This window comes from Oncorhynchus mykiss, chromosome 6, assembly GCF_057628025.1.
Source record: "Oncorhynchus mykiss isolate SJ-2025 chromosome 6, ASM5762802v1, whole genome shotgun sequence".
In the NCBI taxonomy this organism is placed as follows: Eukaryota; Metazoa; Chordata; class Actinopteri; order Salmoniformes; family Salmonidae; genus Oncorhynchus; species Oncorhynchus mykiss.
The window spans coordinates 26,611,795-26,638,006 of NC_143027.1; the positions used below are offsets into that span (position 1 = coordinate 26,611,795).

At 44.2% G+C, this 26,212-nt stretch overlaps 1 protein-coding gene across 5 annotated transcripts in view; it reads right to left on the minus strand.

Moving 5' to 3' along the window:
- igsf9b (immunoglobulin superfamily, member 9b) overlaps positions 1–26,212 on the minus strand; it is a 51,352-nt gene that overhangs the window by 18,288 nt on the left and 6,852 nt on the right. For all 5 annotated transcript variants that reach the window (XR_016496577.1, XR_002473783.3, XM_021605897.3 and 2 more), the window contains exons 2-6: positions 22,413–22,508; positions 20,787–20,993; positions 2,234–2,380; positions 1,370–1,521; positions 1,154–1,271 (exon numbers count right to left, since the gene is read on the minus strand). Coding sequence is in view for 3 of the 5 variants with exons in the window: in XM_021605897.3 (XP_021461572.3) it covers positions 1,154–1,271; positions 1,370–1,521; positions 2,234–2,380; positions 20,787–20,993; positions 22,413–22,473 (685 nt within the window). In the remaining 2 variants the exon portion in view is untranslated. The remainder of the gene's footprint in view (positions 1–1,153; positions 1,272–1,369; positions 1,522–2,233; positions 2,381–20,786; positions 20,994–22,412; positions 22,509–26,212) is intronic.

Genomic DNA, 26,212 nt, shown 5'->3' on the forward strand with positions numbered 1-26,212 from the left:
TCTCTGACATGTTGAACAAGGAATCACGTAGGCTCTATTCATGGCATTCCTATCTGCAATGTTCAACAACATTTGGCTACTGAACGTGGCCCAGTGCTGAAGATCGGAATCACGTTCTGTGCACGTGTTTCTTTACCTCTAATTTACTCACATATTTTTGTGGTCAAGTTTTACAGGTGAAATATTGTAAGCTGACATATGGAATTGTTTTAAGAAGGTCCTACCATGGATAATTTAGCTATTTGATTTTGAATTTTAGGACACCTTTAGGTATCAAACTAAATATGTATAAATGATTTGATAAAATATTGAATTTGGCCTTTACCACTATAGCCCATAGAAACACATTGAACAAGACATTCCTAAATGGCAAAATATATATATATATATATATATATATATATATATATATATATATATATATATATATATATATATATATATATATATATATTAATGAATATATATATTTGTATAATTTTATATATAGATAATTATACGAATTGAGGCTGTCTTGAGGGCAAAAGGCGGTGCAACTTAATGTTAGGAAGGTATTCCTAATGTTTTGTACACTCAGTGTATGTACTTGCTAATACCCTGAGATCTTGGAGTTGCAGAAATTATGTAGCAAAAATGTAAGTGTAGGGTAAAGGCAAGCACACTAGGTGGAGACAGTATGCTTTGTGTGGTCAGTGTAGGCTCTTTCTCCCTTTCTCCAGGCTCCTCTCCAATGAGAGACATACAGTGGTGAGAAAGACAGGGGTACTGAATCCTTGTGTTCCTAATGTTAGGAACATTGATTCAGCTTTGATCTAACTTTATTAAACGACCACCATTCATCAGGGTAGCCTGTTCTCTAAGAGTAGAGCAGAGACTATGAGTAAAGTAGGGAATCCCATACATGCGCAGAAGCTTTAGGACCTTTAGCTGACGGGAAGAGGGGTCCAGAAAATACCTATCCGCAGCCACTCCGTAAACTAAATGGTTAGTAAACAAAATAGTTTGTCTTCTAGACCAGACCTAAGGTTTTAAGGACTAATTTAGGAACCTTTAGGGGTTAATACATTGGAGACCCTTAAGGTGAGCGAACTGAGCTGATTGGGCTTATGAGAAGCCTGCCTCTCCCAGATGGTTAGAAGATAGTCAGACTGACCTTTGACCTGCAGCTGGGTAGTATGGGTCAGATTCCCCTCCGAGTTGGACACATGACATTTATACATTCCTGATGTCTCTCTGGTGACGGGGGCCAAAGATAAGGTGCCATTGAGCACCTGTGAGAGAGGGAGGGAGAGAGAAAGAGATTGCAGATGCTTTGAATCATGACCAACAACTTCATCCAACAACAGCAAATAGAAGCTTTTCTACATACCACCATGTTTTCACCATTCTCAATTGGGGCCTCATCTTTATGCCAGATAACAGTTGGTCGAGGGTTACCATGGGCACCACAGCTGAGGGTCAGGGAGTCCCCTAGCAGGACTTCCACAAAGGTAGGCGGAGTCTTGATAAATACAGGTGGGGCTGTAGGGGGAAAGTTAGATGATCTTTAAACAAATGTAACACAATTATCTAGCTAGTTAATTAACTATTGTGTAACAATTAGTTAACTAATTGTAAACTATGAATTATGTTACTGCTATATCTGTAAGCTAGTAGTGGCCTCTGATCACCCAAACATGTTGACTAACCAGGTACGTTTCATGGATGTAACACAATACTTGCCCTGATGACATCCTATTTGATGCATAAGGGAGGAAGAAAACAAGACAAGATGTACAAATGGAAAGAAAGAGAGGATGAGAGGTAGATAGTAAATTGGAGTAGCATGTGTTTTGATATGTGTGTGAATGGGAAAACAGAATAGGAAAAGGAGAGAAGGAGAGAGTGACAGTAGGAGGAGAGAAGGATGCAGGACAAGGGAAACACTTGAACACAAAACATTGTTTTCCCTTTAGCCTCCACTATCCTGGTGAGGTCACGTGCACTGTGTCTACGTCCCCTGTGGCGAGACGAGACGAGACGTGTCGTGAGCACTGTGTAAAACATTGAGCATTTTGCAACAACAACTTATACACGGAAAAAAAACTCCATATGAAGATAAACAGGAGAGGGACATGCTGAAGATGTTGAATATATTCTAAAGGGAAAACACTGATGGTTGTGAGCAGTTAGAGGATGACTTGTCCTGTAGGTCCAGTTCCTCTGACTGCCACAGAGACCCACTGAGCTGCACCTGTGATGGAGAGGAAGGTCCAGGTGCCGTTGCGGAACTCGTCTGTGGTGCAGTCCAGGAGCAGGATGCGACACTCAAACCAGCCCTCGTCCTCCAGGCTCAGCCCCTCCACCAGCAGCGAGGCCCCCCGGGTCAGAGACACACGGCCTGGGCACAGAGAGAGACAGAGAGCCCCCAGGGTCAGAACATACAACCAGACTAGCAGAGTCAGCACATGCAGGCAGTGAGCTTACCAAGCAGAGGACACAGGCATCCAGTGTCACAAAAGGCCACAGGCAAAGTCAAACCTCATGGGTTTTCAGGACATCAACTATACTGTCCCATAAAGTTTTCGGTGAGTTAGTATTAAATAATCAATTATACATTACTTAAATTCCCCAAAGGGTTTAGGACTTTTCGGTCTGCTTAATGGAATATATGGAATGACATAACTGGCAAACAGAGAATGTAATTTAAAGAGAAAACAGAGACCTTGGGATAGGGAAGTACAAACCCATGATTCAATTTTGACCAGCAGAGCAAGATTCTAGTTGAGAAAGATTTACCATATTTAGATTTCCTGTTGTTTACAATACGGAGAGTGATGAAGAGAATAGATAAAAAAGGGTAAAGGCAGTTTGGTACCAATACCAACACAAGAGAGAAGCTCTTATCAATGTCAAAATGTCACCAGATTCCACCGGAATCTGAAGATTTGTTTTGAAATGTATCACCTGTTTTTGTATATCATGGAGGAGCATATGGCAGAGAGGGAAACTGTGGAAAGCGGAAGACACTTTATGAAGTGCTCCCCCCCCCCACCTCCTTCCAAACACACGTCTCTCTATCTCACACTCCGCCCCTCTCTTTTTCTTTCTACTTCTCACAACTCCTTGTCGGGCTTTGAAACGTGATCTTTTGGTTGCCTGGTGACTGAAGCCTGGTTTTCAGGGTACTAAGTTACCCGTCTTTCCCCACCCCCTCCTTTTATTCAGTCTCTCAATGAACTATTTTTTCCCCAAATGCAGGGTTTTAAATGATAGGAGGATGTGTATTGTAAAGCAGTGGAAAACTCATGCTTTTAGCAGGCAACAGCCAAGCAGTTTTAAAATAAACAGAGCAGTCACAGAGAAACCTCATGCATCCCCTCAGAACAAAACAAACGTACCCAATGAGTTACTCATAAACGTAAGTTAATAATGTTTGGAGCTATAAATGAGCAGAGGAGGAAGCCCTTCTCTTTTAAACACAGGAAACATACATATTTTTCAAGGTGGAAAAAGTTAAACCAATTAACCCTCTGACAAGGAATAGGGAAAGGGGGATACCTAGCCAGTTGTACAACTGAATGCCTTCATATGATGAGGTCTGATAAATGCTTAGGCTTTATAAGCCTCTGTAGTAAGCAATTGTAGTAGATAACCAATGCAATTCTACAGCCTGCAGAATCTAGAATAAAGACTGTAGGTATCTTGTACACTAAATCCTATGATTGACAACACAATGTGTAAAAAGCCCCTATTTTCATGAAAAAAAGCCCCTAGTCTGTTCATTGAATAAGCATGAGAATAGAGATGGAGTTGCACCCTCATCATTGAATCTTTTCACGACACAATCTTGTACTTCAGCTCCTGAGGTCATTTCACCAGGGTGTTGAATGACAGAAAAGATTTATTGAATTTACTTCAACTTTGAAATTTTGACAAAAAAAGATCAGAGGAAAACAGCGACTATTCAGCTGTCCAGGATGTTTTCCCTTCAGACAGCAGTGGCCGGAGGTAGTCTTGTGATTAATTAAGCAAAATGCACCCACAGCCTTGAGGCTTCAGGGTGAAACACCACACTGTGTTTAAAAAGGGATTAGAATGAGTCACAATTAACCCCACATTCCAGAGAGGGGCTGTTGTTTTGGTTAATGGTAAGGTATGCCTGCAGAGATAATGATTGTCTGACCTGCTTCAACACAGACCCAATCATTACTGGGCGGCTCTCAGTTTGTGCTTACATAAAAAGGTACCTCTGATCCCAGGTCAGTGTTATTAGGAGAGCTGATAGGACACTCAAAGAAAGGAAATGTGTGCTGAAATGATAACAGGTGTATCAAAGACTTCAGGCATGGGCTGTTATCTCAAAGTGAGGGATCCTCCCTGAGCTGTCTATTTCCTATACAGACTTTTTCCCAAACAGCAATGGAATTAACTCCACACCCAGTGCACTGGAGAAAAACTCTTTCATGTGTATCACTTCATACACAATCTCACACCTAATCCCTTTGTGGCTAGAAATGCTGAGGAACATTTTAAATTCATTAAGATTACCAGCACCTCTAAGAACGATTAAGAATCAAACACAAACCAAGGAATTCCCAATGGCCAAATAAATCTAAATACTGACATGCAAGCATGAGGGTGCACCGCATATGAGTTGATTTTCAAAACCTTGCGTGTGCAGTTCCAACTGGCTCACCACTGGGGAATTTTTTGTTTGACTATGAAACACTTAACTTTCTTGCTCCCCTCCTGCCTGTCCATCACTACAAAGGGAAGGCAACTCCCCCACACCACCCCTCGTAATTCTCTCAGATTACCATAGTGATGAAACCAAGAATACCCAGGGCTGGGAGTTTGGATTTGAATTCAGTTGCTGTGGAAACGGGGAGCGACGGGGGTAAAACACTGGGAAGGGAGGGCCAATCACAGGGGGTGGGTTTGTGCCTGTGATTCAAAAAATTACACATGGAAGAAAACATGTTTGGATTTAAATAATGGGTAAATGGCTTGTGACCGATCCAGCAGTAGGAAATGGAGACAGTGGGTGCATTCGTAAATTCACTCTGGCTACCTACTCTGGCTACCTACTCACTCTCGTCTGAGTGTGCCAGAGCGCAGAATAACTGACAAATTTACGAACGCTCAACACCCATTGAATATGGCTGGTGTCAGTAAACGTCGGCAAAAAAAAGCGTAATTCAATTGTTGTCAGCAGCAGTTCTTGATAATGCTCTGGATAACATAAAAACAGCCTAACCAGCTCTGCTAGGGCAAGTAAAATGGTCAGAGTGAGGTGTTCTCTCATTTGTGTCTGGAAGTAGCTAGCAAGCTAGCCAACATTAGCCAGTTAGCTTGGGTACTTGACTGCAGTTGTGAGGCCAGAACGCTCGGATCAACCCTGCTCCTCGGCCAGAGCGTCCAGTGTGCGCTCCAGTGTGAATTTACGCCTAGCGGGCACTCTGAGTGCACTCTGGCACTCCAGATTGAAATTATGAACGCACCCAGTGTGAGAGATAAAAGAGAGACAGAGAGAGAAAAGCATGTTTTAATTTGAATCTGAGGTCAGACAATAGTGACAAATGCAGTTTTATTTTAATTATTTGTCTAGCCATGGATGGTCACAAATGGCAAAATTGCTTCCATTCATAAAAAACAAATTAGAATAAGATAAAAACTAAATATGTGCCCTGTAAATGATTGCTTTTGTTAAGATGGACAGATGAGTCACTACCACATGATTTAAAATAATGTTCAAAATTAAAGGTGTGGACAATTTCCAATCCATCCCAACTCGAAAGAAAAATATGGGGATCTGAATACTCATCAAAGATGACCAAGTATTGATGAAAATTGTTAAACGGCTCATTGCTGCATTCTACAAGGAATACAATGACAGATTATGGCGAGGTTATAGAAGGAATTTGGATCAATAATCCACCGACTACTACCAATGAGTGAGACCTCACTGACCTCAGTGAGCCTGCAACACTCCAGCAGACACATTCATTACTCCCACTTGGCCTGCATTAGCACAATATCCTGATGCCCTCCTATACACTAGTCTCTATGGAGCACAGAGACAGCGAAACACTAGCTGCTCCTTTTTCCTGTCTATTCTCCTCACTGTTTTTCCACCCCCAGATATCACATGACGACTTCAGTCTACCTTACAACGAGCTGCTATTCTGACAGGTCTGGCTGGGGTGCAGTGAAGGGTGCATAATGGAAACTCTAATGCACCCGTTCAGTTCAGCGTTCCCCTCTAAGACGCACCAACCTCTTCACATTAGCCAGAGTCAAGTTCTCCCCCAGTGGGTGGCAGGTTAAAAATCACTCAGCTCTTTCTGAGCTGCACCGCTCACTGCACTGCCAGAGAACTGGCTTGCCTGTACTCGTGACAACAGTTTTTATGTAACCATGGCCTGGGGTTTTAATATACAATATACTGTAATGTACTACATGGTGTTTAAAATCACTCTGTGCTCCCATGCTTACTTTAGTCAAACTGGTGTTAAAATCATATTAATTTTACCCAAAATAATTCCATTCAAGCTGGTTGTCACACATATGGAAGTCAACACTTCCGATGCAGTGATTGTGTGGCAAATGCTGTTCATTGTGGTCCATGCAGCCTCTCAGCGTTAAATCTCTGGGATAATGTTCTATTGTTCGGAGGAAATGGAATGGACATGTGATTGTTGCAGTGGTGGTTCCCACTGCTGCGTAATTACATGTTGTAATGCACGGGGATATACAGAATTTCATATGCTACAATTAATAGCGGCACCTATGGAGGAAGACAGATCATTCTGTTTACAGAGGCCTCAGTTTTGTTTTTCTTTGTCTGTTCCGTATGGGTTTAAGGGAGACAGGCAGAGGTGCATTGTGGGATGTGTTTTGATTTGAATACAATCATAAGTCTGGGGCCAGCCCCTGACAGCCCACCCCTCCCTTACCCCCAAATTTCCCTCTTCAACCCTCCTCTCCCCTAATCAGTTTAACCCTCTTATGAATAGCTCTTTGTCAAGCAATAGATTACAGTTAACTCAGTCCCTCTCTCTCGGTCCGGCTGTTTTAACCCTTGCACCAGCAAGCACGTTCTGCTCACATGGTCAAGCCACTGCAGCAGTGAGTGACACATCCAAACCTCAGCCCCAGCCAACTTGGCCAACTACAGAATGGCCCTCCATGCCTGAATCAGAAAACAAACAATTTAGAAGCAACAAGTCAACCATGGTCTACTGCATTCAAATCTGTGACAAAGTATGGAAGTGTCAATGTACCAATACCTGTTTTTAATGACACTGTATTTGAAACATACTAACATACTGTATGACTTAGAAATGATCATGTGCAGGTGTTCATGCATGTGCGAGTTTTTTTATGAGCCCTTTTTATTTCCGTACATGATGTACAGTACTGGTAAATAATTGACAGAGGCTGCATTTGTTCTGCTCATTCGTTTTAAATGAAATCAAGCTTTATTTATACAGCACATTTCAGACATGGAATTTGTATAAAGGCAATTCTAACATTTTAAATACATTACAATACATTCATTACAGAATTCACAAGACACTAAGTGTGTGCCCTCAGGCCCATACTCCACTACCACATATCTACAACACAAAATCAAGGTGTATGTGTGTGTATTGTGCGTATGTTATCATGTGTGTGTATGCATGCCTCTATGCCTATGTTTGTGTTGCTTCACAGTCACTGCTGTTCCATAAGGCGTATTTTTATCTGTTTTTAAAATCTGATTCTACTGCTTGCATCAGTTACCTGATGTGGAATAGAGTTCCATGTAGTCATGGCTCTATGTAGTACTGTGCGCCTCCCATAGTCTGTTCTGGACTTGGGGACTGTGAACAGACTTCTGGTGGTATATCCTGTGGGGTATGCATGGGTGTCTGAGCTGTATGCTAGTCATTTAAACAGACAACTTGGTGCGTTCAACATGTCAATACCTCTCACAAATACAAGTAGTGATGAAGTCAATCTCACCTCTAGAGATTGACATGCATATTATTAATGTTTGCTCTCTGTGCACATCCAAGGGCCAGCTGTGCTGCCCTGTTCTGAGCCAATTGCAATTTTCGTAAGTCCCTCTTTGTGGCACCTGACCACACGTCTGAACAGTAGTCCAGGTGCGACAAAACTAGAGCCTGTAGGACTTGCCTTGTTGATAGTGCTGTTAAGAAGGTAGAGTAGTGCTTTAATATGGACAGATTTCTCCCTATCTTAGCTACTGTTGTATCAATATGTTTTGACCATGGCAGTTTACAATCCAGGGTTACTCCAAGCAGTTTAGTCACCTCAACTTGCTCAATTTCCACATTATTTCTTACAATATTTAGTTGAGTGAATGATCTGTCCCAAATACAATGCTTTTAGTTTTTGAAATATTTAGGACTAACTTATTGAAACCAACTGCAGCTCTTTGTTAAGTGTTTCAGTAATTTCAGTTGCTGTAGTAGCTTAAGTGTATGGTGTTGAGTCATCCGCATACAAAGACACACTGGCTTTACTCAAAGTCAGTGGCATGTCAATAGTAAATATTTAAAAAAGTAAGGGGCCTAGACAGCTGCCCTGAGGAATTCCTGGTTCTACCTGGATTATGTTGGCTTCCATTAAAAAGAGGCTTCCATTAAAGAACACCCTCTGTGTTCTGTTAGACAGGTAACTCTTTATCCACAATATAGCAGGGGGTGTAAAGCCATACGTTTTTCCAGCAGCAGACTATGATCGATAATGTCAAAAGCCGCACTGAAGTCTAACAAAACAGCCCCCACAATCTTTTATCATCAATTTCTCTCAGGCCAATCATCAGTAATTTCTGTAAGTGCTGTGCTTGTTTAATATATAATATGGGGCGGCAGGGTAGCCTAGTGGTTAGAGCGTTGGACTAGTAACCGGAAGGTTGCGAGTTCAACCCCCCGAGCTGACAAGGTACAAATCTGTCGTTCTGCCCCTGAACAGGCAGTTAACCCAGGCCGTCATTGAAAATAAGAATTTGTTCTTAACTGACTTGCCTGGTTAAATAAAGGAAAAAAAAAATATCCTTCTCTATAAGAATGCTGAAAGTCTGTATTGCATGCTGTATGTATCATCTGTATGTATCTGTATCTGTATGTATCTGGTCAAAACCATTTTTTTCAAAACTTTACTAAGGGTTTGTAACAGGCTGATTGGTCGGCTATTTGAGCCAGTAAAGGGGGCTTTACTATTCTTAGGTAGCGGAATTACTTTTGCTTCCCTCCAGGCCTGAGGACACACACTTTCTAGTAGGCTTAAATTGAAGATATGGCAAATAGAGGGGCAATATCATCTGCTATTATCATCCAAGTTGTCAGACCCTGGTGGCTTGTCATTGTTGATTGACAACAATCATTTTTTCACCTCTTTTTCACACACTCACTTTATGGAATTCAAAATGACAATTCTTGTCCTTCATAATTTGGTCTGATATACTTGGATGTGTAGTGTCAGCGTTTGTTGCTGAAATGTCATGCCTAAATTTGCTAATCTTGCCAATGAAAAAAAAACATTAAAGTAGATGGAAATATCAGTCGGTTTTGTAATGAATGAGCCATCTGATTCAATGAATGATGGAGTTGAGTTTGCCTTTTTCCCCAAATTTATTTGAAGGCGCTCCAAAGCTTTTTACTATCATTCTTTATGTAATTTATCTTTGTTTCATAGTGTAGTTTCTTCTTCTTTTAATTCAGTTTAGTCACATGATTTCTCAATATGCAGTAAATTTTCCAATCGGTTGTGTAGCCTGACTTATTTGCCATTTCTTTTGCCTCATCCCTCTCAACCATACAATTTTCCAATTCCTCATAAATCCATGGGGATTTAACAGTTTTTACAGTCATTTTCTTTATGGGTGGATGCTTATTAGTAACCGGGGAAAACAATTTCATAAATGTGTCAATTGCAACGTCTGTTTGCTCCTCATTAAACACCACAGACCAACAAATATTATTTACATCAACAGCATAAGCATCACTACAAAACTTATTGTATGACCTCTTATACACTGTATTAGGCCCAGCCTTTGGCTACTATATTGTGATCACTACATCCGATGGATCTGGATAATGCTTTCAAGCACATTTCTGCAGCATTAGTAAAGATGTGATCAATTCATGTTGATTATTTCATCCCTGTGCTGTTTGTAACTACCCTGGTAGGTTGGCTGATAACCTGAACCAGGTTGCTGGCACTGGTTACAGTTTTAAACTTTTTGAAGCTTTTTCTTGAGTGGGCAGCTTGATGAAAGCCAGTCAATATTTAAATCACCCAGAAAATATACCTTTCTGTCAATATCACATACATTATCAAGCATTTGACACATGTTATCCAGATACTGACTGTTAGCACTTGGTGGTCTATAGCAGCTTCCCACAATAATGGGCTTTAGGTGAGGCAGGTGAACCTGTAGCCATATTACTTCAACAGTATTTAACATGAGATCTTCTCTAATCTTTACAGGAATGTGGCTCTGAATATAAACAGCAACACCTCCACCACTGGCATTTCTGTATTTTCTGTAAATAGTCTAAACTTGTATTACTACCACTGTATCATCAAAGGTATTGTCTAAGTTAGAGGTCGACTGATTATGATTTTTCAACGCCTATACCGGTATCGATTATTGGAGGACCAAAAAAAGCCGATACCGATTAATCGGACAATTATTTTTTATTTTTTTGTAATAATGACAATTACAACAATACTGAATTAACACTTATTTTAACTTAATATAATACATCAATAAAATCAATTTAACCTCAAATAAATAATGAAACATGTTAAATTTGGTTTAAATAATGCAAAAACAAAGTGTTGGAGAAGAAAGTAAAAGTGCAATATGTGCCATGTAAAAAAGCTAACGTTTAAGTTCCTTGCTCAGAACATGAGAACATACAGTATGAAAGCTGGTGGCTCCATATTGAGTCTTCAATATTCCCAGGTAAGACGTTTTAGGTTGTAGTTATTATAGGAATTATAGGACTATTTCTCTCTATACCATTTGTATTTCATATACCTTTGACTATTGAATGTTCTTATAGGCACTTTAGTATTGCCAGTGTAACAGTATAGCTTCCGTCCCTCTCCTCGCTCCCTACCTAGGCTCGAACCAGGAACACATCGACAACAGCCACCCTCGAAGCATCGTTACCCATCACTCCACAAAAGCTGCGGCCCTTGCAGAGCAAGGGGAACAACTACTTCAAGGTCTCAGAGCGAGTGAAGTCACCGATTAAAATGCTATTAGCGCGCACCTTGCTAACTAGCTAGCCATTTCACATCGGTTACACCAGCCTAATCTTGGGAGTTGATAGGCTTGAAGTCATAAACAGCTCAATGCTTGAAGCACAGCGAAGAGCTGCTGGCAAACGCATGAAAGTGCTGTTAGAATGAATGCTTACGAGCCTGCTGCTGCCTACCATTGCTCAGTCAGACTCCTCTATCAAATATCAAATCATAGACTTAATTATGACATAATACACGGAAATACGAGCCTATCGTCATTAATATGGTCGAATCCGGAAACTATAATTTTCGACAAAACGTTTATTGTTTCAGTGAAATACAGAACCGTTCCGTATTTTATCTCACGGATGGCATCCCTAAGTCTAAATATTGCTGTTACATTGTACAACCTTCAATGATATGTCATAATTATGTACAATTCTGGCAAATTAATTATGGTCTTTGTTAGGAATGAATTTCCTGCCGTACATACCTACACGTATGCTACGGTCACAAGACGCAGGCCTCCTAATTGTCCCTAAAATTTCTAAGCAAACAGCTGGAGACAGGGCTTTCTCCTATAGAGCTCCATTTTTATGGAATGGTCTGCCTACCCATGTGAGAGACGTAGACTCGGTCTCAACCTTTAAGTCTTTACTGAAGACTCATCTCTTCAGTGGGTAATATGATTGAGTGTAGTCTGGCCCAGGAGTGTGAAGGTGAACGGAAAGGCTCTGGAGCAACGAACCACCCTTGCTGTCTCTGCCTGGTCGGTTCCCCTCTCTCCACTGGGATTGTTTGCCTCTAACCCTATTACAGGGGCTGAGTCACTGGCTTACTGATGCTCTTTCATGCCGTCCCTAGGAGGGGTGCGTCACTTGAGTGGGTTGAGTCACTGACGTGATCTTCCTGTCTGGGTAGGCGCCCCCCCCCTTGGGTTGTGCCGTCGCGGAGATCTTTGTGGGGTATACCCGGCCTTGTCTCAGGATGGTAAGTTGGTGGTTGAAGATATCGCTCTAGTGGTGTGGGGGCTGTGCTTTGGCAAAGTGGGTGGTGTTATATCCTTCCTGTTTGGCCCTGTCCGGGTGTATCATCGGACGAGGCCACAGTGTCTCCTGACCCCTCCTGTCTCATCCTCCAGTATTTATGCTGCAGTAGTTTATGTGTCGGGGGGCTAGGGTCAGTTTGTTATATCTGGAGTACTTCTCCTGTCTTATCCAGTGTCCTGTGTGGATTTAAGTATGCTCTCTCTAATTCTCTCTTTCTCTATTTTTTTCTCTCTCTCGGAGGACCTGAGCCCTAGGACCATGCCTCAGGACTACCTGGCATGAGGACTCCTTGCTGTCCCCAGTCCACCTGGCCGTGCTGCTGCTCCAGTTTCAACTGTTCTGCCTGCAGCTATGGAATCCTGACCTGTTCACCGGATGTGCTACCTGTCCCAGACCTGCTGTTTTCAATTCTCTAGAGACAGCAGGAGCGGTAGAGATACTCCTAATGTTCGGCTATGAAAAGCCAACTGACATTTACTCTTGAGGTGCTGACTTGCTGCACCCTCGACAACTACTGTGATTATTATTATGTGACCATGCTGGTCATTTATGAACATTTAAACATCTTGGCCATGTTCTGTTATAATCTCCACCCGGCACAGCCAGAACAGGACTGGCCACCCCTCATAGCCTGGTTCCTCTCTAGATTTCTTCCTAGGTTTGGACCTTTCTAGGGAGTTTTTCCTAGCCACCCTGCTTCTACACCTGCATTGCTTGCTGTTTGGGGTTTTAGGCTGGGTTTCTGTACAGCACTTTGAGATATCAGCTGATGTAAGAAGGGCTATATAAATATATTTGATTTGATTTGACTTCACACAGTTCACAATGAGCCAGGCGGCCCAAACTGCTGCATATACCCTGACTGCTTGCACGGAACACAAGAGAAGTGACACAATTTCCCTAGTTATAGGAAAATCATGTTAGCAGGCAATATTAACTAAATATGCAGGTTTAAAAATATATACCTGTGTATTGATTTTAAAGAAAGGCATTGATGTTTATGGTTAGGTACACACTCATCTGCAAAATCTTTAAAAAGGGGTAAGCCACGCTTCAGGGACAATAGGTAAATACCTTCACCCAAACCTTCAGGAACTCTGCTGCGGGGGAGAAAAACACCATCAAAAGCGCATCACCACCAATGGTTCACTCTCCCCCGCCGAAACCAAAGCCGGGGCTTCAGGCTGCCCCGGAATGATGTAATCCGATTCACACTCTGAAAACCCGCCAATCAGGGATAGTATATCGTCCTCGGAATCCAAACTCTGAACACAGGTAAAGAAACCGGAATGAGCCAAACTCAGCTGAGATGACACCCCTATCAACTCCAGCCATCAATCTTCCTCACAAAGTCAGCCCGGCCAGAGAGACAATGGTCACACAAAATATTCCAAACCAATGCCTCCTGAGTTTGTTTCCACCTCTGGCAAACAGGACAGCACTCATGAGTATCATTCATTTTCATTGTGAAACCACATGCCATAAGCCACGGTCAGTGGTTCAAACTCAGCTGGTTAGCCTTTTTAACTTACTCTTGCCACTGACCATCTTACTCAAGCAAGGAAGCATTAGCTACATAAGCAAAGCAAAGTAGTTTGCTTTTAGCAAATCCAAAAAACCAATGCCAAGACCCAAAACTCACAACATCTACAGTGACGAGTACTCTCTCTCCACTAACAGACACGTATTGTAACTCGGAGCCAAATCTCGTAGCCTTTGTGTGCTTAAAACGTTTGTAAATTACGTGACATGTTCTTCCTTCGGGAGAGCTGAAGTGCGAAGAATTGAGGAAATGGATGCGAGCCCAGTTATTATAGCCAGGAAGGTGGGGCTTCTGAGGGAGGGCTCAGCATCCATTGAGCTCCAGCCGTCTTCATTCCCCTTGTACCGCTCGAGGATAGCGTAGATCATAACACTGATGTCCGGGAGGGCACTCGCCTGGGCTACGGCGGTGTGGGAACAACAGTCCACCGTCTGCCTCAGTCTGGAGGAGTTTGTGGCGGAGGTACGGAAGGTGGTCGAGTCTCCATTGTCCGTGAGAGAGGCTGCTCGTAAACTGCTCCAGCTACGTCAAGACGTCCATAGTGTGGCAGACTACGCGGTGGATTTTCACACGTTGGCAGCTGAGAGTGCCTGGAAACCAAAAGCATTATTCGACATGTTCGACACAGATTATCGGAGGTGATCAAAGATAAGCTCACAGCCCGAGAACTGCCCATGGATCTCAACTCCCTCATAGTCTTGACCATCCGGATCGATGGGCGGCTACGAGAATGTAGAAGGGAGAGGGAATCTGTCCCCTGTTGCCCTCGCTTGCCCTCGATTCCCATGTTGCCTCCGAGGAATCCCGGAAACCCCCGAAGGCATTTCCGAGAGAATCTGATGTCACCCGAGTGCTCACGGGAATTGCAGAGGGCGGACGCCTCCTCCAGAGCCCAAGCTACTGGGAAGGGCTTCGATTATCTCCGGATGAACGTAAACGCAGACTGAACACCAGGAGCTATCTGTATTGCGGGACAACAGGACATTATCTTTCCATCTGTCCATTAAAACGTCCAGGCTCATCAGTAGGTATGAGTATTCTGTTGAGCCGGACGAGGAACCCATTACTCGCACCCGTATCAATGCCACCCTTTTATGGGGTGACCAGGCCAAATCACTCTGGGTGCTCATTGACTCTGGGGCAAATGAGAGCTTTATCAATGCTCCCTTGGTGTCGGAGCTTGGTATCTCCACTCAGCCCATCTCCATTCCCATGGACGTCAGAGTGCTGGATGGGCAAACTATTGGCAGAGTCACCCGCAATACCTGCCATTGACCTTCTCCCAGACACTACACCCCCTCGGGGGTTGGCTTTGTCGGGTCTGGAGACCAAGGCTATAGAGGAGTACATTGAGAACTCACTCATTGCAGGGAGTATTTGCCCATCTGCCTCCCCCGCTGGCGTAGGGTTCTTCTTTGTGGAGAAGGACAAAACCCTGCACCCATGTATCAACTACAGGGGTTAATGGGTAAAGAATACCCTCTACCACTCACCTCCTTGGCTTTCGAACCTCTTAAGGTAGCGACCATCTTCTCTAAGTTGGACCTTCAGAACGCCTACCATATGGTTCGGATACAGGAGGGAGATAAGTGGAAAACAGCCTTTAACACAGCTAGCGGGCACTATGAGTACTTAGTTATGCCATTCGGGCTGACCAACGCTCCCGCTGTGTTCCAGGCCCTAGTCAACAATGTGCTCCGGGACATGCTGAACCGGTTCGTGTTTGTCTACCTCAACGATATCATGGTCTTTTCCCGGTCAGCTCAAGAACACGTCCTCCACGACAGACAAGTCCTTCCGCGTCTCCTGGAGAACCAGCTTTTAGTTAAAACAGAGAAGTGTGAGTTCCATCGCTCCACCATCTCCTTCATTGGATACGTCATTGCTGCAGGACATATACAGATGGATCCAGACAAGGTGAGAATGGTGGTGGATTGGCCTCAACCCACATCCAGAGTGCAACTGCAACGTTTCCTGGGCTTTGCTAACTTCTACCGCCGCTTCATCCAGGATTACAGCATCGTGGCTTCCCCCTCTCAGCACTCACCACCCCCAAGGTTCCCTTCACGTGGTCTCCAACAGCTGACCAGGCGTTCTCGTACCTCAAACATCGATTCACTACAGCCCCCATCTTAGTCCATCCGGACCCATCCCGTCAGTTTGTGGTGGAGGTCGACACCTCGGATGTCAGAGTTGGGGCCGTCCAGTCCCAGCGTTCTGCCCAGGATCAAAAGCTGCACACCTGCGCTTCCCTCTTTCATCGTCTTACCCCTGCTGAGAGAATCTATGATGTGGGAAATTGAAAACTCCTTGCTGTCAAGATGGCGTTGGAGGAGTGGAGGCAGTGGTTGGAAGGGGCAGAACACCCATTCTTAGTGTGGGTGGACCATAAGAACCTGGAATATCTCCGCACCACCAAGCACCTCAACTCTAGGCAGGCTCGTTGGGCCCTGTTATTCACCCGGAGGGGTTCCGGCTAACCAGATGTTTGTCCCGGACTCTGGCCGTTCCCCGGTCCTGGAATGGGCACATTCCTCTCGACTGACCTGCCATCCAGGCTCCAGTCAGACCCTGGCTTTTGTTCGACAACGCTTTTGGTGGCCTTTCATGGTGCCGGATGTCTCCGCATTCGCTACCGCCCGCACGGTGTGTGCACAAAATAAGACTCTGCAGCAAGATATGGCTGGCCTATTTCAACCACTCCCTGTTCCTCACCGCCCCTGATCCCATATATTGGGCTCCCCCCATCAGACGGCAACACTACTATCATGACGGTGGTGGATAGGTTTTCTAAAGCCGTCCATATTATTCCCCTTCCCAAGTTACCCTCAGCAAAGGACACGGCTCAGCTCAGGGTGCAGCACATCTTCTGGATCCATGGACCTCCGGGCGACATGGTTTCCGATCAGGGTCCCCAGTTCTCGTCCCGGTTCTGGAAGGCGTTTGCACCCTCATTGGGTCGTCGGCCAGCCTGTCCTCTGGTTTCAACCCCCAATCTAACAAGCCAATCAGGACCTGGAGACGGCCCTTCGTTGCCTCGTCTCCACCAACCCCACCACCTGGAGCCAGCAACTTGTGTGGGTTGAATACGCCCGCAACACCCTTCCCTGCTTGGCCACTGGTCTCTCGCCCTTTGAGTGTTCCTTGGGATTTCAGCCCCCGCTCTTTCCCGAACAAGAGGAATTCAGCATACCCTCTGCCCAGATGTTCATCCGCCGCTGTCGCCGTACCGGGCTGCTCTTTTGAAGACCACATCCAGGTATCGCAACAAGCGGATCGCCACCGGACCCCTGCTCCCCGCTAGCGGCTTGGGCAGAGAGTATGGCTCTCCACTCGGGACCTGCCCCTCCGAGTGGAGTCCCGTAAACTTTCCCCCCATCTCATCGACGGCCATCCGTCTTACACGGTGAGGCGCCTCCTGAGTGTTCGACCTCGAGGCAGGGGATACCAGTACCTGGTTGACTGGGAGGGTTATGGCCCAGAGGAGAGGTGCTAAGTTCCTGCTAAGAACATCCTGGACTCAGCCCTCATTGCTGAGTTCCACCGCCGGCACCCTGGTCAACCAGGTATGTGCCCAGGCAGGAGGGGTCCTGTCACACACTGATGGGTTTCACCTGTCTTTGTGCTTGTCTCCACCCCATTCCAGGTGTGGCCCATCTACCCGATTATCCCATGTGCATTTATACCTGTGTTCTCTGTTTGTCTGTTGACAGCTTGTCTTGTCTTGTCAGGTTTTACCAGCATGCTTTCCCGTCTTCCTGTTTTCTCAAGTTTCTGTTTCCTAATATTCTCAGTTCTGACATTCTGCCTGCCCTGACCCCGAGCCTGCCTGCCATTCTGTACCTGCCTGACTCTGACCCGATTACGAACCTCTGCCTGCTCTGATACCATTCTGTACCTTACTGACTCTGCCCTGGATTACGGACCTCTGCCTGCCCTTGACCTTTCTTTTGCCTGCCCCTTGTTTGGTCAATAAACATCTGTGATTCTAGCTGTCTGCATCTGGGTCTTATCCTGAGTTCTGATACTTTCAATTTATAACCCTCTCCTTGTTGTAAACTACTCTTCCAACAGTACAGGTGTTGTATCTTAATTTGATCATCCTATTGTTGCAGGAAATGCAAATGTGTAGTGTATTCAAGGTTTAAACTTTCCAAAACTGCATCAACCCCTAATTTTTTAAAATTATAATCCAAACAAAAATGCCATTTCCTGTTGCTGCATGATTATTTTCCTTCTGTGAGAAACTTAGATGAACTCAGATTAAGATCCTATATCTGTAGGTAACAGAGGCCTGGCTCAACCAAAGCGCCTCTCTTCTCCTGTGTGAAACTCAAGCCTAGTCTGGGACAGGTCTGGGATAAGGTAGAACCTCCCAGGCAGTGCTTGAGCCTTAAAGAAGGACTTCACACAAAAGCTCCCAAGCAGCACAATACTGGGCCTGATCTCATTCCCATGGGACACACCTACAGCGCTGTGAGATGAAGTAACAGAACCTTTGTCCTGATGGAGTAACTTAAAGCTGGAGAACATGAGATCCACGGGTCTAGCCTGCATTCTTCTCATATTGTGTCACTGTTTGGCAAACGTCTCCCTGGTCCAGTTTTAGTAGAAATACAGATTGCTGCTGGATCATGTGGGTCAGCCTCAGCTGCCACCTCTCTGTTTGGCTCTCTCCTGGCTGAGTTGGTCGAATAGGGTCATGTTTAGTAAGGCATTGTTGACCAACGTAAAATGTCAATTCCAATTAAAAGATGGTGGAGGAACAAGGCTCATTAATTGAGGTTCTTTAATGTGTGTATTTGTATGAGGGCCAAACAAGGCCATGACTCCCCGGTGTTCACGGCTCACACTGAGACAGAATGATGGGGGCCTGCTGGGCTGAGTATGGGGTTTTGCCGCTGTCGTTCTACCCCCAGGAGGGTGGGCCCTCCACACCGTCTCCACTCATTTACTTCAGCGGAGAGGACACATTTGATCTGCCCTTTTTAGAGCAAGTGCCCCTGACAGCGCGGCCAGTGAATGGAGACTCACGTTTCCTCAAAAAGCACAACTCCAACAGACTTCACTAGCCGAGTTCACTCTACTTCAGTATTTCAGTGACTATTTATTTGTCTCTTCCTCTTTGTTCTCAGGTGATTGATGTTCAGCCCTCCAGGGCATGTTTAGAAAAGAGACATGGAGGAAGAAGGATGTGGCACTGGGCAGACTCCTCCAAAATGGTTTCTCTCCAGAAATAAAAGATTTGCAGAGCAGCCTGCACAAGTAATCTGTCTGTTTCAGAGCAAATGGCTTCTAATGGGGTCAACAGAAGGACATTACTCTGTGGCACAGACACAGACACAGCAAGCACTCCTCAAGCACTCACTGTAATCTTAAATACACTTGATATCCTATCTGAACAATTAGAGATTAAACGTATTACTTTATTATACCCCCATCCAAGATAATGCTTCCTCTCATTCTTTCATGAGACACTATTAGACTGGCGGATGGCGTCAGTGCAAGATTGTACATGAGAGATAGAGCAGTCTCATAAACTCTTAATAAGGATGAAAAAAAGCTAGGCATTTCTTCCTATTACTAAATTTTTTTGTTGTGCTTGTTAGTCCCTGAGCATAGACAGCTTGAGACAAAGATCAGGAAGTGGTTGTGTTTCATACTGTCTAGTGAGGTGGGGCTGTGGTTCAATCTGAAATCCCCCATACATTTTAATTTGATGGTAGAATACATTAGATCCGCAGTGCTGATACGCTTCACATGTTGCCACCTGCCTCCAAAAGGAGGGGAGCTGAGAGGATATGAGGCAGACAGGGGTTAAGCAGACCCCAGACACACAGAGAGGGAGAATATCCCTCATCAAAACCAAGTCCTTTTTGATTTCTAACAAACCGTTAGATTGTTGTTGTTACTTTTCTGTTGTTTTTACCCCCATAGCCTCAGTGATGAATTATGGGTTATGTTGCATCACATGATTGCCTTAAAACAATAACACTGGGGTTTATGGGTGGGTCAGAAAGACGGCCAGACATTGGTTAGTGCTCTTCTGGCCATTCCTGAATTGTCAGAGCCTGGTCGGTGTCCAGTGCACGCCAGGGTCCATTTGATCTTTAGTGGGATAGCTGAAATCATCTACTGATTGTTTTTAAGTGAAAACCAACTGTAGGTGGACTTTTTATTCCCCCCCTTGCACTCACACACATATGCATGCACACACAAAAACACACAAACATACACACATACATGTGCACACACCCACACACAGCCCCGTCTGTCATCCCACCTCCCTGACTGAACAATTAACATATTTACGTCCTCACCCAAGCCCTGCCCCAGTCCCCTGCCCCAGTCCCCGCCCCGGTACTATGGAGGCCCTACCACACACCCAGACACACAGTGTAATTACAGGGCTCTTGTTTGGGTGGATTACCTATTTGGGGTATTCTCACCACTAAACCCCCCCAGCATTCATAAATACCATTGTAGCCCCCTTCCACTTCCCCACCCCCACTCAAAACAAAACAGCTGTACTTAAATCACATTCCCAGCCAGCTACTAGTGAGGGGAAAGAAAGGCTCAAAGGAAGGTAATTGAAAGTTGTTTTAAGACAATGTGACCTTGTTGCACAGAATCTCTTCAGATATAATCAGAGAAATGCGTAATTTTCAGGTCCTTGTCTTGAGGTTAAACTCTCCTTTGTCCTTCCCCCATATGATACACTGAGGAATGTAGAGACTGCACTGGGGTGTTGTATGCAGGCAAATGACTCCCAATAAATCAGCAGGACAAAAGATTAAATTGCACCAGGACTCAAAGTGAGACCCAAAAGGTTCAAATGTTCAGCCATGTTGTATAACTGCAATTGCCACAGTGTATTTGCTATGCATTGTGTAATTTGAAAGAAGCAGTGATAAGACATACTGTAGATCTGGGACAAGAGGACTCACCCTTGTAGTTGGGATGCACACGTGGTGCGTACACTCCGAATTTGATGAGGATGGGAACATTGTAACCCAGACGAACCCACTCCACCACGTGCAGTGGGAACAAGTTTGGGGTGGTTACTCCAGTAGAAAGGGGGTTAAGACTGCAACCTAGCTCTGCAGTCCCCCCAACCCTGGCTCGTACCACCGCCTCCACACCCTGGGACGTACCTGAGGAGAAAGCACACAGGTTGCAATAATACAATGGTGGTAGGCTGAGCATGACTGGTGAATCGGCAGTAAAACATGTTGATGCCTGAAGAGTCAACAGTCAAGATCCACATGTGGATCTGTTCCACATAGGTTTGAGTCATGCAGAGCCAGATACATGCTGAGTTTTCTCCAAAATGCATTCTGTGGAATTTCTGGTTCTGAAGATATTGAGTAAATATTCACTTGATTTTTTGCAGGGCCGAGAACCGATGATAAAATTGTTTAGCAGCCAGCAACAGCTTGGCTCCTTTATGAGAGGGAAGGGGAGGACAAGAAACAAGAAACAAGGCTAAACCCAAAAGGCAAGGATGGAAAAAAACTGGAAGGACATTGAGAAACTAACATGCAGTAAAGGATAAGAGATTAGAGTAGATAGCATAAATATTGGATGTCAGCCTGCATATTTCCAATGACTGTGTTAATCTCTAGAGTATGCTTAGTTTAAAACAGACATACAGGGGCCATGTAAAACAATGACACTCCATTTGGTGACAAGACCGCTGGACTGCAACTCTTTAAACATGTTTCAATTCCATTAACGACACATGGGCCAGAGCCTGAGAGCCTGGCAGTGTTGTGTTGTCTCTGTACCTCGTCTGGCCTAGTGATTAAGCACTAATCTCAAAGGGGGACACTCCCTGATAGAGGGCAGGGCAGCAGGCCCCTCACCGCTCCCTCCCACTCCGCCACCCCCTGGGGTCCACACATGGCTTGCGCTCCACAAAACTCCCCTCCCCCTAGAAGCGTGCCTTTGGGATGGGGCCAGTATAAATCCCAGATTGATCTTAATCCGCACCCGTAGATTTTTTTTAGAGTAGGATTTCACCCCATTCCCTTGTACACACTTGTGTCTAGACCCCCAGACCCCCTCCTCATCACTTTCCCCAATCCAGGCCATGTGTACATAGTAGCAGATGTCAGAGATTTATCCGTATGATGCTGTGAATCATATGTTCTAGGGAGTACATTCAGAAAATTCCACTGGCCAGTACATGAGAGTCAAGGGCTATGTGAACAATGAATTTAAAGAGAGTGGTATAAACTACAGAGGAAAATACATTGGTAGTTAAGGGTAGAAAAGGATGCAGAGAGACAGAAACAGAAGATAATGAATTGGATGAGAGGGTTTCTCTGATAATGAATTGGATGAGAGGGTTTCTCTGATAGTGAATTGGATGAGAGGTTTTCTCTAGAGGTACAGTTTACTTGATACGTTTTTACGGTGTATAACTTAACTACAGTGTTGTACCATTGTAATAGAAATGTATGAAGTGAATTACTTGGGTAGCTAGGAGAGCAAGGCAGGTGTAAGGAGAGAAACCAATAAAAATGTGATGAGCATAGCAAATCTTCCCAGATGTACAGTTTGATACTTACGCAGCAGACAGAGGGCAACAACAGTGGTGACACCCAGAAGCCACAGTCTCTCCAATCCCATGGCCGTCCCTCACACTCCTTCACACATCTCCCAACCTGAAAACACAGAAACACACACATTCAATTCAAACCTCTGACATACAGTAACACACAGCCTTCAATACTGTACAAGGACCTTCCCACTGCATCTGACATCAGACAAGACCAAGGTAATCGTCCAAGTTAACATCAACCCTAAAGTATTTCATAATCCCTACTTTAAACTGGATTCCAGTCTGTTGATCACTTGATAACTGACTGCATTCTGTAAATAATCTTTGCACAGTGCAAATGTGATGTCTGATCTGTGGTTGGGATTTGGGAAACATGCTTATTCAAACTAGCATTGGGAGGGGAAATATTTCCTCTGAGTGGACATCATGCTCTGTTTGTGTGTGTGTGTGTGTGTGTGTGTGTGTGTGTGTGTGTGTGTGTGTGTGTGTGTGTGTGTGTGTGTGTGTGTGTGTGTGTGTGTGTGTGTGTGTGTGTGTGTGTGTGTGTGTGTGTCCCTGTCACTGATACGGTCAAAGAGATTTACCTTCTGCCTCTGATTGGTTCAGCTCATACCGTAGGTCTCCTATCATGCTAACTGGGCTAAAAGCTATAGACACGTGACACGTGCAAGAGGAAAACACCAGCGACATCTCTGTTTACTGACTGGCTATCTCAACCTGGAATATACAAGGTCTGAGGTCATCTGCCTTTGGCCTAAAGAGCAGGAACCCAGACTTTATCAAAGAAATTGGAAATACAGACATTGTCATCCTACAAGAAACATGGTATAGAGGAGATCTCATCATCCCAACCCCAGTCTAGTCATCATCCCAACCCCAGTCGTCATCATCCCAACCCCAGTCGTCATCATCCCAACCCCAGTCTAGTCTTCATCCAAACCTCAGTCTAGTCATCATCCCAACCACAGTCTAGTCTTCATCCCAAACCCAGTCTAGTCTTCATCCCAACCCCAGTCTTCAATGCACTTTCAATTCATTTCTCCTCTTGAGTTTCAATGTAAAAAATGGTATCGTCCAGAGAAGAGAACCCTGTAAATGCAAGGGAATTTAATTTATATCTCTGACATTGTGCAGTATTGCTCCGACCCACTGAATACGAACAGGATATTACTGTAACCAGACTGCTCAATATTCAATTTCCTAGAAAGTAAAATGTTTAGAGCCTGACAATAAAATGGGTCAATAAAGCTGGGAAAACTGAATCTGTGCTACACTGTCTGGTCAGTGATGTGTTAAGGTTGCAACCTTCATCTTAAAATCTACAATTTAAATGATCCCCTTCCCTTTCTTAGAAAATAATGGAATGACCCCCCCCATCACCACATACACACTGTATTCTCCCACACACTTTATTCAGAGCCACTAATACCAGCTTATCACTAGTGTAAGTTAATTACACTAATATAAGGAGGCTATTTTTGGAAAGCTAACAACAGCATATTACGCCAACTCAACTCACGTGACACATTTGGTGCTCTACTGTCGCATGTTAGTTTGCCATTTCATCATGTAAAAACTGGCGCACTAGTATTATCCAGCCCTAACTCCAGGTTCGGCAATTTACCAGTGCTGAGACGGGAGGAGTGGCAATATTTGAGGTGTGTCCTTGACCTATCTAGCCATGACCCACAGTTTACATGGAAGGAGAGATGTGGCTTTTGCGCCGGTGAATCTCGTTTTTAGAATAACAAATATAACAAATATATAGGTTTCCCCCCATTTTGTTTAATTTGATTAAAAACTAAGCATAGCCTACCCTCCCTTTAATCAAGGCTGGTTTAGCAGCATCACATAGGTGTGTCTTTTTATCCTGACCATTAGCCAAAAGTACCCTATGAATAAAGGGGTTTTAATATGGTCTACTGAGAGTGCTTTGAGGTTTTTTCCCTCACAATTCACATATCTGAATTTCACTTGTTCAAGTAGGCCAGGGGATGGCAATAGGTGGCCCGCGTGCCAAAACTGTCCCGAAAGTGATTTCGGGGCCGACTAAAGTCTTTAGGATTTTCGTTTTTGGTAAAAGAAATACTGTAAAATCACCAGGAATTCAGCTAAAAGGTATTCCCACTAATAAAAAAAAGAGACAAAGGTGATTGTGTCTCAATTTATGAAATTATTGTCATTTTCAAATACAATCTCTTTTTGGGATTAATTGTGGTCAATTGGCAGGGTACAAATTATTTAAATCAATCGGACAAAAATTGGCAAGCGGCTGAATCTAGCTGCCTAATCCTGAAGTAGGCTATCCATCCCCATTTGCAATGAGCGCCTCTCGTCCGTTTACCAAAGACACACTATTCAGTCTTCTGATGTTTTTGAGAATCTTCCTCGCACATAGGAATTGATACAATTGACTAGAGGCAGGATGATACCAGTATCAGTCATTAGTATCGTGGCAAGGAAACCAAACACAAAGCGGATTTAACTTCTTCTTTTTTTAAATAATACATTTTATTATATATTTTTTTTTTTCAATATCCAATTGGAAGTTACAGTCTTGTGCCATCGCCGTACAGACTCGGGAAACTGCACTGCTTCTTAACACACTGCTCGCTTAACCCAAAGCCAGCCACACCAATGTGTTGGAGTAAACACTGTCCAACTGGCAAACTTGTCAGTGTGCATGAGCCTGGCCCGCCACAGGAGTTGCTAGAGTGCAATGGAACAAGGACATCCCAGCCAGCCAAACCCTCCCCTAACCCGGATGATGCTGGGCCAATTGTGCGCCACTTCATGGGTCTATTGGTCGCGGCCAGCTGTGACACAGGCCGGATCGAACCCGAGTCTCTAGTGACGCCTCTAGCACTGAGATGCAGTGCCTTAGACCGGTGCGCCACTTGGGAGGTGGATTTAACTTCTTTAGAAAAACAGCATGTTTCGTGGAAACAAACATCATTACGTTGTCATCCAGAGTCACATTTATTTATTTTCCATGCTATAGACGGGTTGGTTGATTAGCAACAAAACCGACGTGTGTACAACAATGGTGCAACACAGACAGGCTTGGCTTAGATTGTTGATGTCACGCCCTGGTCTTAGTATTTTGTGTTTTCTTTATTAATTTGGTCAGGCCAGGGTGTGACATGGGTTTTGTATGTGGTGTGTTTTGTCTTGGGGTTTTTGTTAGGTATTGGGTTTGTGGCTTAGTAGGGGTATCTAGCATAGTCTATGGCTGTCTGGAGTGGTTCTCAATCAGAGGCAGGTGTTTATCGTTGTCTCTGATTGGGAACCATATTTAGGCAGCCATATTCTTTGAGTGTTTCGTGGGTGATTGTTCCTGTCTCTGTGTTTGTTTGCACCAGATAGGCTGTATAGGTTTTAACGTTACGTTTGTTGTTTTTGTATTGTTCGTTTTTTCTTCGTCATTAAACATGTATCAAGAATACCACGCTGCATTTTGGTCCGACTCTCCTTCACCGCAAGAAAACCGTTACAGTTGACAACATGTAAACTATATTTAGTCTACGATGTTTATTGATAACATAAATCAATTTGCACAATGAGCACTTGTTGTCTCTAAAAAACATTGTTACACTGTTACAGCGAATTTGAGCCATGTTACCAAAGGCATGACGTTAGTCAAAACACCTCAACACAAGACATGGTATCAAGAACAAGATCAAACTTGCTGGAACGAGCCACTTACGATTTCCCACATGGTAGTCATTGTTGCTAGCTATCTGGCCGTCCAGAATCACAACAACACACCGCCTACTGCCTCTTGAAGCACACGCATCGTTTTCGTGA